The 14,535-nt window shown below is 37.3% G+C and overlaps 1 protein-coding gene across 4 annotated transcripts in view; it reads left to right on the top strand.

Moving 5' to 3' along the window:
- EPM2A (EPM2A glucan phosphatase, laforin) overlaps window positions 1–14,319 on the top strand; it is a 45,286-nt gene extending 30,967 nt beyond the window's left edge. For all 4 annotated transcript variants that reach the window (XM_068184878.1, XM_068184875.1, XM_068184876.1 and 1 more), the window contains exons 3-4: window positions 10,872–11,113; window positions 12,501–14,319. In XM_068184878.1, the coding sequence (XP_068040979.1) occupies window positions 10,872–11,113; window positions 12,501–12,781 (523 nt within the window). In that variant the 3' untranslated portion in view covers window positions 12,782–14,319. The remainder of the gene's footprint in view (window positions 1–10,871; window positions 11,114–12,500) is intronic.
- The last annotated feature ends 216 nt before the right edge of the window (window positions 14,320–14,535 follow it).

The following is a 14,535-nucleotide window of genomic DNA, read 5'->3' as shown; positions in this document are numbered from 1 at the left end:
TAGTTGTTCTAATTCAAAACAAATGGGAATGTTGGCAATCTAATGGAGACATATGTAGGAAGTAACCATTGGCAATCATGGTTGCATGAGACAAGATTCTTTAATGGAGCATTTAGGCATTAATGCTCACAAGCCAATGGAGGAGTCCTTTCCAATTTGTTCAGTACAAGCCTTGGAACCCGATTCTCTTTGCAGGCTGTATTTTTGTAATGGGCACACTGCTTTCAGAGAACGTTTATAAAATGGAAGTGCAAGAAGAGTCATTCCTTACAAAGGCAAATCTTGCTTTCTGCTGTATACAGTGTGCTCCTTAGGTGTGGCAGCAGCTCTCTGACTACAGACAGCAGTGGCACAACTTTCCCAGGCATTGTCCTGGGGAAGTCTGTGAGAAGATCAGAGAAAAGAATGAGAAATAATTCTTATCTTCACTTGCTGCACCTGTTGTTGAGAACATGTGGAATGTGTCATGGAGATTTGTTTACCAAAGGGTGATTTCTTAGTTGGCCAGTGGTGATGGTGTTTAGATTAAAGGACCAATTAGGTAAAATTGTATTGGACTGTCTGTAAGGGGGATGGGTTTCTTTATAAGTATAGTGTAATAAAGTGATTGATTACTTCTGAGAATCATGCAATCACTACTAATTATTACCTGGCCAGGCACGCCCTACTAAAAAACTTAGGCATCCATTGAAACCTTGTGTGGATGTTTGAAAACAAATTCTGGCAAAGTCCTGTAAGGCTAGATCTGGGCACCCTGCCTCCAAGGCATTGGTGTGCTTGTGAATAATTTCTTTCTTATCTTCACAGTAGAAATACATAGAAAAATGTCACATAAAATATTTCACTTTGAATACAGGGAGAATAACACTTAATCTTCCACATTTCAGTTTTGGCTATGTGGGTAAAGTCTTTTGTGACCACATTACTTTAGATCATATCTAGACTAGAGACAAAATAGATTATAAAAATGTATAAGAGCTAAATTAATTTTCTTTAAGCTTTTTAATGGAATGAACTGAAGAAGAAGGGAGAAGAGTTTATATTGTGGTCTTTTCACTGTATAGATTTGAATGTAACGCAAGGTAGATAACAGCAATTCCACTGAACTTACTGGAGTGTGTGAGCTTAGTTTAGAAACAAAACTAGATAAATTTAAGCTATTATTGTATCTTGAGAACAAGTATGCAATGAATGAGAGTGGTTTCCACAGGATATGTAAACTTTTATGCTTCTGGAGTTGAAGCAAAATAAATTGGCTTGAAAGGAACTCTGTGCTACCATAGTTTGACTACTGCTGGTGTCTGGGATAGACAGCATGGTTTAATGAAGACTAAGAAAGAGGATCTATTACTATTTGTAAAATACATTCAGGAGTTACTACAAAGGGGGAAGAATTATTGAAATTGAACCTTCTTTAAGATCAAATGGATATTAATTGCTTCTGAATGAATTTAGAGTGTAAATTAGAACAAGGTTTCTGTCATCAAAGGAATGATGTCTGCATTCTGGCATGACCTTTCAAATAGGGCAGGAAGGACAAGGAACCTAAATTATTTCAATATGGAGCTTGATAAATGAATATAGGTAGTGATTCCAGAAATAGAAATTAAAGTTTATGATTATAGTATCATAGATCATAGGCTCAAAGAGACATCAGAAAGTATCCAGTCCATTTCCTTGCCCCAGCTTAATCTCAATTACATTTAAATCATTTCAGGTTTATCCAGCCTAATCTAAAATATGATCTCATCTTAGTGATGAGACTCTATAGGCCTGTTAGTCTCCCATTCAATTACCTCACTATTCCAACCATTAAAAAGCTTTACTAATCTCAATTTAAGTCTTCCTAGTGCAATTCAAGTTAATTTCTTCTTGTTCTCTCCACAGAAGACATGGAGAAAAAATTAGTATCCTGCCCCTCTATAGCCCTTTAATATATGCTTGGAGACGATTTTTTTTTCCCAGAATCAGAGTGGTTGACTTTGGAATATCTCACTATATTCATTCTGATATTAGTCCTTGGATCTTTCAGTCTTTTCTCTGAAAACTTGTGTGAACCCAAACCTGGGATGCAACATTCCAGAACTCTGTTTATTCTGGCAGTCTCTGCTGAGCTCTCCAGCTGTTTCTCTTCCTTCGTCCCAATTTTCCTGATGATGGTCTACCAGTAGTGAATGCAACAGAAGGATTATTTTGTGACTTTCAAGCATAGTGCTACTGCTTATCCAAGTATTATTGTCATTTTTGCAGTGTGGGATGAGGTTTACTTCCCAGTTGTCTACATGTTTTCATCAAATAAGTTCCTTGCTGTGGCAGGATATAAGATGTTAGGAATGTTCTTGATCTATGCATCTATCCTTATGAGTTGTTTTTTGTGAGTTTATTTTAATAAAGCTCTTATGCTTCTTGTAAGGGAACATTTGGGATTGCTGTGGAAGTGGAAAATGGGCCATAAAGAGAAAATTTTGTGGATCTATAAAGTCTTATATTACTTTAATTCTTCTCATGTGGGTCTTTTTATCCTTGTGAATTCAAAGCCAGGACAATCCTGAAGCACACACAGAATGCACTGGAAAGTTGTGAAAGAGAAGACAGCAAAACCTGAGGGCAGTGCAACACTGGAACCACTTTGTAGCGGAGTGTCTGGCTAATACTGTATTTCAGTTACAGGTTTGATATTATTCTTACCTGCTTTACTTTTATCACGTTGTCAGCTTGAGTTCAAATCTTAATGGCTTATTTGTTTGGCATATCAGTAAATGAGGTAGTTTTATGCCACAGATTTGTGAACATGAAATAAATAAGATACTATTAAGCATAAGACTCAGAATTCAAGGGCTTGAGAAACTCTGCATATTGCTAAGCTGACAAAGTGTTGTTCTAAAGTGATAAAAGCGGGTGTTTCTTTCTGCATTCCAAGTCTGCTCCCATGTGAGAAGCTAGATAAGTAGTTCAAATTACATCTAAGAAGAAAATTTGCCAGACCTTAATTGCTTTTCATCAGAGTTCCAAATAAGAAGCAGTAAAAAATCCACCTTGGAGATACATTGTAGCCTGTTTAATTCTCCTCATTTAAAGCCCTGAGGTAGAAATCTTAACTTCACAATAAACTGCACTCTTTCAGTGGTAAAGCATAACAAATTTATAAGCAATGACTTATGCTCCTTCTACATTTGACATTTAGGTAAGCAATTTTTGTTCAAGAATATAACTAGTTTCTACAAAGTCTGCAGCTATGTCATTTTATATCGTAGGATATAGTTTTATCATTAATCAGTGCTTTTCTCTGGTGGCTTCTGCTAAGGTTATGGCCATTTTTTTCATCTTTCTCGATAAGAGTGATCTTATTAACCCTATTTATTCTATCTTGGAGTTAGACCATAGCATCATCAAACCTTTCTGTCCTGGTCTGGCCATTATTACTTGACTCTATGTGGGGAAATCAAGTGTATCTAACTTGTTCCCAGTCAATTCTGCTTAAGTCAGGCTTCTCACCACTAAGGGTCCATCAGTTTGTCTTGTGCAAGGAGACTTTATCAGTAAATCAACAGGAGAAGGGATTAAGACCACAGCCATTTACCCTTGTGCCCTCTGCAATATGCAATGAAATGTCAGTGTCGTAACTCCCCAGTCCTACATTATTATTTCATTGGAAAAGAGGCATTTTGCTGAGAGATCTTTCTGTCCTTTTTTTAAGCAGACTATAGTAAAACCAAAATTCCTGTACAAGACCAAACAAGGGACTCATCTGTTTTGATATCTGTCCATTCTGTCCGTATTTTGGAGGAAGACACAAGACTAAAAAATTATTTTAAAAATGTTGCTATTTTTCTCATCTCTTGGTAATTACTTTATAGGTGAAACTATATGGAATTTGATATTCTTTATGTCTTTTATTTAGATAAAGCCAGTTGGTTTGCCCTTCTCATATATATTATCTTTAAACAGTTGCTAAATTCTCTCTTAAGAATATTAAATCCTTAGTCTTCCCTCATTTGAAAGTATTTTCACAAAAAATATCTGGAATCTACTGTATTTTGAATATTTTCATTTTTCTGTATCTTTCTTGATACAATAAAATATTAGTAAAAAGTTTGAAATTTGAGTGCATAGAATAGGATCAGTGATTTTTAGACCCCGTTACTATAAATTTTCTGTTACTTTCAGTTCACTTCTTGGTACAGGCTCATATTTCCACTTTTATCTCTTTATAAAGCAATGCCTTCACCAAGTGTCACTACAAGCAGGTACTGTTTCCCTTTCTATTTGATTATAGTTAATTTAAAACACAGTGATGTGCATGTGAGATTATTTATTCCAGGACATATTGCTGAGATGCAGTCATCAACTGTGAATTTCATCTGCTCCTTTGCTGCATATTCATTTAGTTTAATTTGACACTACTGGCAATTGAAACTAAAAATTGTTTGGGCAAACTTTAGGCTCTCCTTGTTGAGTAGGTTCATCTGTTTGGAAAAATCTTAACTTGAAAAAGGAATCCCATGTTGAATATAGGTCACAATGACATGCTGTAGAAGAACTGCCAGGGAACTTTAAAGAGGGATAAAGTCTTTGAAGCACAAGAAGTAAGTAATCTTTGGTTCTTCTCAGAAATGTACTCTTTTCAGTACTGGGCATAACATATTCAAAAAGAGAGAGAGTCCAAGGGCAAACAAGGGTGATCAGATGCTTTGAATATATGACAAGCATGTGTATGTGTGTGTGTGTGTATGTGTGAAGAATGGAAAGCTGTGTTGGAGTGTGTTAGTTACTCAGAGATAAATAAAAGGGTTTTACAGAGTGGAAGGAAATAATCTGTTCTTTGTGTCCGTTGTGGAGACAAGAAGGTGTGTCTATGACCTGTGACTGCACTATTCATACTGGACAAAATTTTTTTTCTGAGGCGAGGATAGTAATCAGTGTGTTTTCTGCATAGTGAAGAATATTTGAACATGCTCAGATCTTCCACTGGAGAACAGGATTTGGTCATCTGAAAATTCTTCTCTATCTGTGAATGCATTTCAGGGCATTAGACAGCAATGTAAGTAATGTTTCCAGATTGCTCTGACAAAAGTAAAGGAACCTCATCTGATTTCTAGGAAGTGCTCACTGTCACAGGTTCAGAGAAAAGAAAAAGGAAGGCCTGGAAGAGAGATGTCTAATTTGGTACTCCAGGGAAGGCACACACAGACCTATAAATAAGCTGCTATATGTTGTTAGAAGGATGCCACAGGCAAAAGAAGGAGCATATGCAGGATGATAGTTCCGGGTCATTATAATCCAGTGGTATTGCCATTTAAAGCAATGTGCCTTGTCACAAGGCAGAGAATATAGAAAAGATGAAAGAGCATCTCAGCTATAGCTGAGGATTTCCTATATTCTCATTTGGAATATGCTCAAAGCAATACTTCTGGAAATCTTTTTTTTGTGTCATATGAGACAGGGAACGGACATCTGGTCTTTGAACTACTTTAGATTTGGCTGAAAGTTGAAAATTTCTATGAAGCTTTTGGTTCAGACAGATAATAATTTTCGATTAAAAATCCACCTTATAAAAAAATTCTGAATGAGTTCCTACTCCAATGCCATCACAAGAGGAAATAGGAAGACAGTGTAATTGGAAACAGTCTCTAGCAGTTCAAGTGCTGCAAAAATCATCTGTAACTGAGTTATACTTCAGGCCAATATTCCCTTTGGACTGCTTGCTTGTAGTGGTACCTGGGTAATAGCGCTACATTGGTGCAAAAAACTACTCTGTATGCCGAGAAGCAACACAAAATGCTGGGGTAAATTGACTGAATTATATACGTTGCTCTTCTGGGAATGCAGAGTAAGTTTTACTGCAAGTTCCATGTAGCTGTGGTTGAATGCTGTACCTTTAGGAAATAAGAGTCTTGAGGGAGAACAGAGTCAATTTAATCATTTTTTTGTTTGTTGTTTCAGCTAAATGGCTCTGTTTTGTTATATGTGTATTTTAGTACACAGTCATCAGATGCTTAATGGGATCTAAGGAAGTCTGGTGTAGAAAAGTGGAGTGCAAGCTTTAACACAGGCTACCCCTTTATCTGGCATTGAGGGATGATTCAATCCATCACTTTTCATTTAAAATAATAGACTGGTCCTTGTTCAAAAATATCACTGGTATAAACAAATGGCATCATTGATGGATCATTGTTGCTAATAACCAATGACAAATACCCTGCTTAGTTTGGCAAAGTCGTCTCTTTTGATTAAAGCTGGCAACTATCAAGATAAAAGGACATCTGTCAGTACCTGATAGATATTCTTATGAAATGTGTTCCTAAAGTGCCAAATCCTACCCTTTTCTATAAGAACTGTAACTCTTAGAGGGTTGATTAATTTTAGGGTAGATTCTAAGATGCCTTCTCCTAGCACACTGATGATTGCTCAGATCTGGAAGCAGTACCTGAGTCATCCCAGCTTGCAACTCAGCATTTTAAGGAAATTTCAATTTAGGATCTGTTTGTCTCAAAGCATTATTAGCAAAAGGAAAACAGGAGCTGCTGAAGAAGCAGAGTAGACATTGGTGTCATGGAGGAAGAGCTGACTGCCTGATGCAGTAACCTGGTGTCTTCCCCTAGGCCAGGTCACCTCCCTCAGAAATCAAATCCCTACAATTCCAGTTGCTGGGCTGCTTTTGTAGTGTACTAAGATTGAGAGGTATGGTGTGTCATGTGTTGTGAAGCAGCCTGAGAATTAGTCTGCACCATTAAAAAATAAGTTTCACAGTGCTAATTTTTCATTGCCTCAGACTCATTTTCTCCATAGGGATGGGAAGACCATTTGCATACACATTGATTAAATTGAATGCATTTGCTATTTTAGATGCATTCACTCTGAATTGTTATATATAACAGTGTTATATATAATTCACTCTGAATTGTCATTTTAATCCAGACTGTGCAGGGTCCTGGGGGAAAGCCAACAAACACAATATATGTCTAGAACATTAAAAATAATTTAAGAGTGCTGGAAAAGAAATGTACAAGTGTTTGCAGGGTGTTCCATATTTACTCCTTGGTAATGATAAATAATTGTTGGTTTTCTCAGTTTGTAAGTCAAAAAGCAGGTTTTAAATATGTCAGCCTTCAGTCTGGGCTCTGTAAAAATAAACTGAATAACATTTCCCTAACATTTAGTTCTTGTTACCACAACTTCAAGCTTCTCATATTAATTCATCCGTTGGACCCCTAAAAGTCCCCTTAAGGTAAATATTGTATCCATACTGCTGGTGGGTAACTGAAGAGTTGGGCAGGCTGAAAGTAGCTGACAGAAATTACCTATAAAGAAAGGGCTTACAGACAATCTCCAAGTCTTAATCTCAGAAAATCACTAAATATTGTTGATGTTTAAATCACCCCAGGTGATTTCTTCATTGATAAACTGTCTCTGATTGAATTGACCATGTCTTCTGGAGCCAAACATGGTTTATTATCCTTGATGCACCGAGTAAAGATGTACATTGACAAAGTGCCATTTTTATATTAAAGCAAAGTTTCAAGTAGAATTTTGCTAAAACACTGTCCTGTTTTGATATTTTGGGAACATCAAAGAGGTTTGGCTAAAAAGATTAAAGGTCTGTTGATCACTAATAATTTCCTAATGTTTTTTGATGTGCTTAGGAATCACATAATCCACTGCTGGAATACACCCGCATGCGAGCTGTAAAGCAGTGGCTGTCAGAGAGCTCAGAGCACTATGACTTGACAGTTTAGAGGGGAATGTAAAAGAACTTTCTTTCCCATGCCAAATAGTCTTGTGGCTAAAATCTAGCTACCTACTGAACTTCAGTGGCAACTTAAAGAAGGGCCACATTGAAAAGGAAAACTAAAGGTTATATCATTAAGGAAAGAGATGTAAAAATTAAATTACCACATTCTTGTTTGGTTCAATATGTGTGTTTTCCTGATCTTTAGCATAATGAAGGCCTCCGTAGGGCTATCAAAAAAATCTATATATAAAATATATCTGCTAACCTCTCCATTAGTCTCTGTACTCACACATGCACTAACCCCTTTTATTCCTTCCTTCTGATGTCAGAAAAAGGTAAGGTTTGAACTAGATAAAGCCAAATAGAAATATAGGTACTATTCAGTAGGATTATCCTAGAACTTTTACATAAATTGGCTGATAGGAAAGCTCTGCAGTACTGTTTTCTGCATGGTAAAAGGATGGTAAAGTCTTGGCCAGCAAGACCAAGAATTACAGTTATTTGTAGGTGGGTAGATAAGGGGCTTGTAGACCAAGGTCAAGGCTACATCTTGATCCTCTCAAAGGCTAAACTTTAGGACCTGATCATAAAAATAATTCATAAGAACTGCCTGTCCTAAAATACATCTCTTAGGTAATTTTCTGAATTCCTCCACTAGTTTAGTCAATTGTGGGGAATGACAGTGATGAAAATTTGGTAAGCTCTTCAGATTGTTCAGTAAATGCAGTTAGTGTTGTGCAATACAGGAGGTCTTGTCATGTACAAGACCTGTTAGGCTGCAAGAACAAAATAAACAAATGGTCTGTATCCCAGGGGTCTTGCAGATAGCACAGCTGTGATATTCACCCATTAAAAATCATTGGGGGAAAAATTATAAAGCACTGGTTTATCAATATGCAAAGTACTACTCAGAATTTTATTTATATCAGGAATGCTTTAGTCACTTAATTTAATCCAATCCTAGAAAACACACATTTTTCCCTCCCATCAAGGTAATTTAATGCATTAAATGTTTCACAAAGTATCAAGTGAATTACATATGTATGAGTCTACAGGAAAGCTTTTGAAGGAAGGGTACTAATGTTCTTGTTCTTGAAATAATATCCTCATATTGTCACAAGTTATTAGTGACATTGCCATTTCTCTGTCCCGGGAATGGGGTTTTGTGGCCATTGCTCATCTCCAGCCATTTGTCAGCATCTCTTAGGACACTGTAGCTTACATTCAGCACCTTGAAATGCTCTAATCATCGTGGCAGGTTCCCGTGGCAGAATCCTGACAGCAGTCACTCGCTCAGGTTAGGATGGGGGCTGCTGTGGGGCTGGCACATGGGAAGGGGGGCAGTGAAGTAGTTGCAGTGGACCTTTGCCCATCCCTCTGATCAGTGGGAACGCTTGAGCTGGTTATGTTGGATTTTGAGCAATTCCTGAACATGTATGTGAAACAAAAACAAAGTCCAATTTTTTCAAGTGATCTCACTGTTAGAACATGGTTGAAATGGTTATTTGCTATGTAATATATTTGTTCAAATTGGTCTCAACTACTATATATTGAGATCAAGTGTTTTGTCCCATTGAAACAGGGGCTGTTAAGGCCAAATGCTGTGTTTGTTTGGCTAGTATGCAACTCACCGTGGAAACAATAAATAATTGTTAAATAATAAATAAAAATATTTTTTTAAAAATAACAATAATTACAAACAGGAAGCAATAATAATTAGTTCTTCCTGGATCTGAATTTTTATTTTTGATAATACTGCGTACTGATATAACAGAATTTAGTAATTGCAGTCAATGACAGGTCTTAATTAAATCCTAATACCTATTACTGTGACAGTAAAATGGAAATAGCTACCTGATGATTTAAGAGTGGCTTATAGGCTCCTGAAAAAACATAAAACATTTCCTTATTTGTTGCTGAGGTTAAAATTGGGAAAGATCATAAGACATGCATGGCAGACATTTTTTTTTTGAGGATCTTGCTTTTGTTGTAGATTTGCATTTAATAGTGTTTGCTAAGTTTGCAGTTAGTAGTGCAACAGATTTGTTGCTGTTAATAAGGTTTGCAAAGTTTTATGTTAAATGCAGGGATATTTTGTTTAGTTTGTAGATTGCACATTCAAAATCAAAGTTAATGGAAGCGTAAAGAAATTAAAATAGATCACTAATAATTTGAGCATCTGAATTATCCATTGTAGATACCATCAGTTCAATTGCATGTGCATATTAAAACCCCTCATTTGAAAACCAGTTTCTAAATATTCAGTTTATAATGTCAACATCTGTTGAAGTATACAATAGTTTTATGATAATTAGCAATGGGAAAATCATAGACATCTTGAAGTTTGATTCAGATAAACAACCATATTTCTGGTACTTTCCCATCCTACGTAAAGCTCCTGTTTTCCTGAAAAATTTCTGGTCCTTCAGGCCTTGAGGGAAGCGATACATGTGATTCTGTATTTGATTCCCACTAGACTCCAAGAGATCAGAGAAAAATTAGAAGAAAACGACTCATTAATTTTAAAATTTCATCACAGAAGGGCTGTTCAAAATGCTTTTTTCCCTACTTCCCTCTTTAGAGTGGTAGCTAAAGAGTTGAAAGGCTTCTTTATGTTTGACTTATTACTAAAGTAATGCAGATTTGGATCATGTGAATTCTTTAGGGGTTTTTTTGGTTTTGAGGGTTTTTTTTGGGGTTTTTTGTTTGGTTGATTTTTTCCTTGTTGTTGTTTTGTTTTGTTTTTCTGTGCGTCTCTGTGTGTGTGTGTGTGTGTAAATTGCATGAATCTTCAGCGTTTTCTTATTTTAACCCCTGATGATAGTAAGCTTCTACTTCAAGCTTAGTGATGAATGATGCACTGGAGACCTGTGCTATAACTATGCTCTGAATTTTTTTTCTCAGTACATCTGGCTCTTTGGGGTAGTCCAGGAGCTTGATCCCCAGCATCAGATATCACCAACTCCACTGTAACAAAATAAGTTGTAATGAAACAAGAAGTTTCTTACTGCCTGACATGAAAAGTCTGTGCTTAGCAGTGTTAATGTGATGATGTCAAGAGGTTTGGAAGTGGAGCACTGCTGAACTTGGCAGTTTCCTTAAGATACTACAATCAATCCCAATGTTTTCTCAATGCTAGGATTCTGCCAAACATCTGGCTGGGAAGTTGCCCTCGGCAGCTGGAGCACGTGACCATCAAGCTGAAGCATGAGCTGGGTGTTACAGCTGTGATGAACTTCCAGACTGAATCTGACATTGTTCAAAATTCCTGGGGCTGCAACCGCTACCCAGAACCCATGAGCCCCGAAATCCTCATGAAACTGTATAAGGAAGAAGGTCTTGCCTATGTCTGGCTGCCAACTGCAGACATGAGCACTGAAGGTAATGCTCATGTCACTCTTTCAGTAAATTAATAGCAACAAACACTTTGAGTTACTAATATGTCACTTTTGTGACAGTTGTTGGGGGGGAGGAGTTCTGTGCACATTTTGCATGAAAATATAGCTGGAACACAAGTTATAGTTTGTTTGTGTGCTGTCTGTAACAAATGATTCATATTTTCTTGTAGGCAGAGAGGTCATCTGAAGCACCTTGTGTCTGGCAGTATTATTTTTATTTGAGTTTAAAGCCATCTGACATCAATAACAGCTTGACTATTTTTACTTTCAGCTTGAGTTCAGCCTATATTATGAAAATACGCTGTGTAGGTGGAAGACTGCAAGTTTGCAGAGCAGGGCAGCTTGCCACCTGCTGATTAAAAATGGAGAGCTAGTGCTGTGTGTCTGCTGTTCCCTTCCCAACAAACACCTTATCTGTAGCATCCCAGTCCGATGGAACTCCATAGCGGCATATATAATAGTTTGCAATTAATTGAAAATACTCATAGCACCTGACCTGTACCATCAATTACTAGTACTTTTAAGTCCTTGGTTGGAATGCTCAGATCAAAGTCTTGTTTCCAACCAGAAGGTTAGAAAGTGAGTGTTTTCAAGTAAGCAGCCTGCCAGCAGAAGCAAGTGCTTTCAACACAGTGAAATACCACTACCCCAAACAGGTCACTGTCATATCAGCAAAGGGACATCAGAGAAGACAGGAGACCTTAAAACAGGAATTTGAATGGGCTTAATCTCAGTGCTCATATGTGCCATGAGGAAAAGCTGGGCTCCACTGTTTGCAGCTCTGTTTCCCACGACAGCCAGAAGAAAAGTGTCAGAAAATATGGTATGTTCCTTCCTTTGGGAGTGAGGAAGGCTATTCTGTGTTGTTTGACTGTATGCTTAGTACACAGTGAAATCATAACAGTTTTAAGTTGTACAAAATGTTCTTCTGCTCTCCCTCCCTCACTTACTGAATGTTTTGGAAATCAGCAGTATGTAGGTACCTTCACAAACCTCTGGTATTAAAAAAAAAATCATTTTTGTCTTGCTAACTTTAATGCCATGTAAATTGTGCTGTTCTCTATAATGTGCTGCCTTGTCTCAGTTCCTTTGAAAATGAATATGCCACATACATCTGATGTTATCAGAATGTATATTTAGAGAAGACTTGGGGCATTTTAGTTAGAAATGTCTTAGAAACTACTTCTCTATTTAGCAGCAGTGATCTGATTCTATATTGCAAGAAAAAAAAAAACAAGTTAGCCTAGAAAGTCGTTTGAAAAAGAAAGAAAAAAGTGGAATATATCAGGTCTGCCATTATATCTCACAGTTCATCAGCCATGAACTGACTTTGTCCAGTGCAAATGAATGTGCCTTGTGTTTAACTTTAGGAAGAATCCAGATGTTGCCACAAGCTGTCTGCCTCCTGCACGGGCTGCTGCAGAATGGACACACTGTCTATGTTCATTGCAATGCTGGTGTTGGCAGATCTACAGCTGCTGTCAGTGGCTGGCTGAGGTATGTGATGGGATGGAGCTTGAGGAAAGTGCAGTACTTTTTGGCTTCCCGGAGACCAGCTGTCTACATAGATGAGGAAGCTCTGAATCGTGCTGAAGAAGATTTCTACCAGAAATTTGGGCATCTTCGTTCCTCATACCAAATAGAAGAGTAGAAAAGCAGAAGAAGAAAAGGAAGGTGAAGAGGAATCCTTACATTTGAACCCCAAGGACTTAGAAATTTCTGTGACTCAGGCACCCACCTCACCTCTTCAGGTTATAAGCTTCTTGTAAAAGTTATGAGAATTTTGTTAAAAGTGGCTTAGAGTTTTTATTTGCTTTCTTTAAGCTGACACGCTTCATGTTTTCAAGCCTTTTGGTGCAATTATGAAACCTAGAAACTGCAAAGTGAAATGAGATTTTCTTTTAACTAACTACTTGCCTATAGGAATGGAGGTTTTAGGGCAGACACTAAACAAGATTTGAGCTGAAATAGAGTTGGCAATAAAAAGTGACAAGAAAAAAATACGAAGATTGACTGGATTAAGATTCAGGTTAGGATGGAGAAGATCATCATCAAACCTGCTCAGTTATTTTTAGCTGATATAAGATTGTTGCAGTGTTTTGTAGTAATTCTGTAGACAAGTGGTATTGATGAGAAAAACCAGAAGGAAATAAATTCTTCAATTCAGTGTTTAAAAACAAAAAGCTAATGTCTAATGCAGTGAACTAAAATTTGCTCTTTGTCCATCTAGTTAATGTTAAGTATTATGAGCTCCAGCTGTATTCTTTTATGGGGTTATGCTGGGCTGTTACATGAAGAGAGGACACCGCTCCAGCTGTGGCAGCCTGACTTTGTTACATTATCCTAGGCTGTGAGTTCTCTGAGTTGAAGTTGCATTTTGCTCCTCAGGTCCATGCAGTGCTGTACAGGAGTTCCCTTAGGTGACAAGTCAGTCTGAGCAGTAACCACTGGGGTAAGACAGGACCTATAGGAATTGTGTGGTGCATGACTGGCACCACAGCCTCTGAGCTGTTGACCTAGATTAATGTCTTCAATACAGCAAAAACCTCTCCTTGTGCAAGCAGTGGGTGTGTGTTAGGTTTAGCTGATTGAAGCTAATGCTGGGCAATCTCTGGGCTGAATGAAGTCAATACATTCCTTTATAGGAACGAAGAGCAACTCTTCAGAGGATGGTTTCTCAGGAGCTTAGCCTCAGTGTTAGCTTTCTGGATGATCCCTAATGTTTTCCATTGCTGCTTGGTCGCTTAGCTAAACTAAGCACCAACAGCTTCCAGTCCCACTCAGATGAAACCGATTTGATGTAGACTGAGTTCAAGAGAGAAGAGAGAATTAAGGAAGCATAAACATTAAGAAACATAATTTCTATAAGGTTATTCTTCAGTGAAATCTCATTTTTTCCAGCCAACTTGTTCCTCTAAAGATGCAGTCAGTGACAGAGTAGTTTAAGTAATAAATATTGATTTTCTGAATACTTAATGGAGAAACTACTGGATATGAACTGTTTATGGAGAACGTCCAAAATAATATATTTTATTTATCCTATACTTCAATCATCTTGAAAAGAGAAATGTTTATTTAAGTTATTCTATGTGTGGTTTTGACCATGACTTCATTTCAGATTTTTTTTGAAATAACACTGCCTGTTTAGAAAATGGATGAGAAAATAAAGACAAAATTACTATTCCAGCAGCCCATTTTGTCATGTGTCTTTGTCTCCCAATTTCACAAATAGCAAAAAGGGTCATAACTGATATTTCTATATAGACATGGAACCACCTCTGGTACCTTCAAAGACAAAAACAGGTGTTTCTTCTCCTAGCCCAGAGCAGAGAGAAGAGGGAGTGCTCGCTCCCCTCTTGAAGAAGAGTGTGTGAATGCTCCTGTCTGGCTGTTGGGCTCACATGC

Source organism: Anomalospiza imberbis, chromosome 3, assembly GCF_031753505.1.
Source record: "Anomalospiza imberbis isolate Cuckoo-Finch-1a 21T00152 chromosome 3, ASM3175350v1, whole genome shotgun sequence".
Classification (NCBI taxonomy): Eukaryota; Metazoa; Chordata; class Aves; order Passeriformes; family Viduidae; genus Anomalospiza; species Anomalospiza imberbis.
This window is presented reverse-complemented; position numbering and strand designations above follow the sequence as displayed.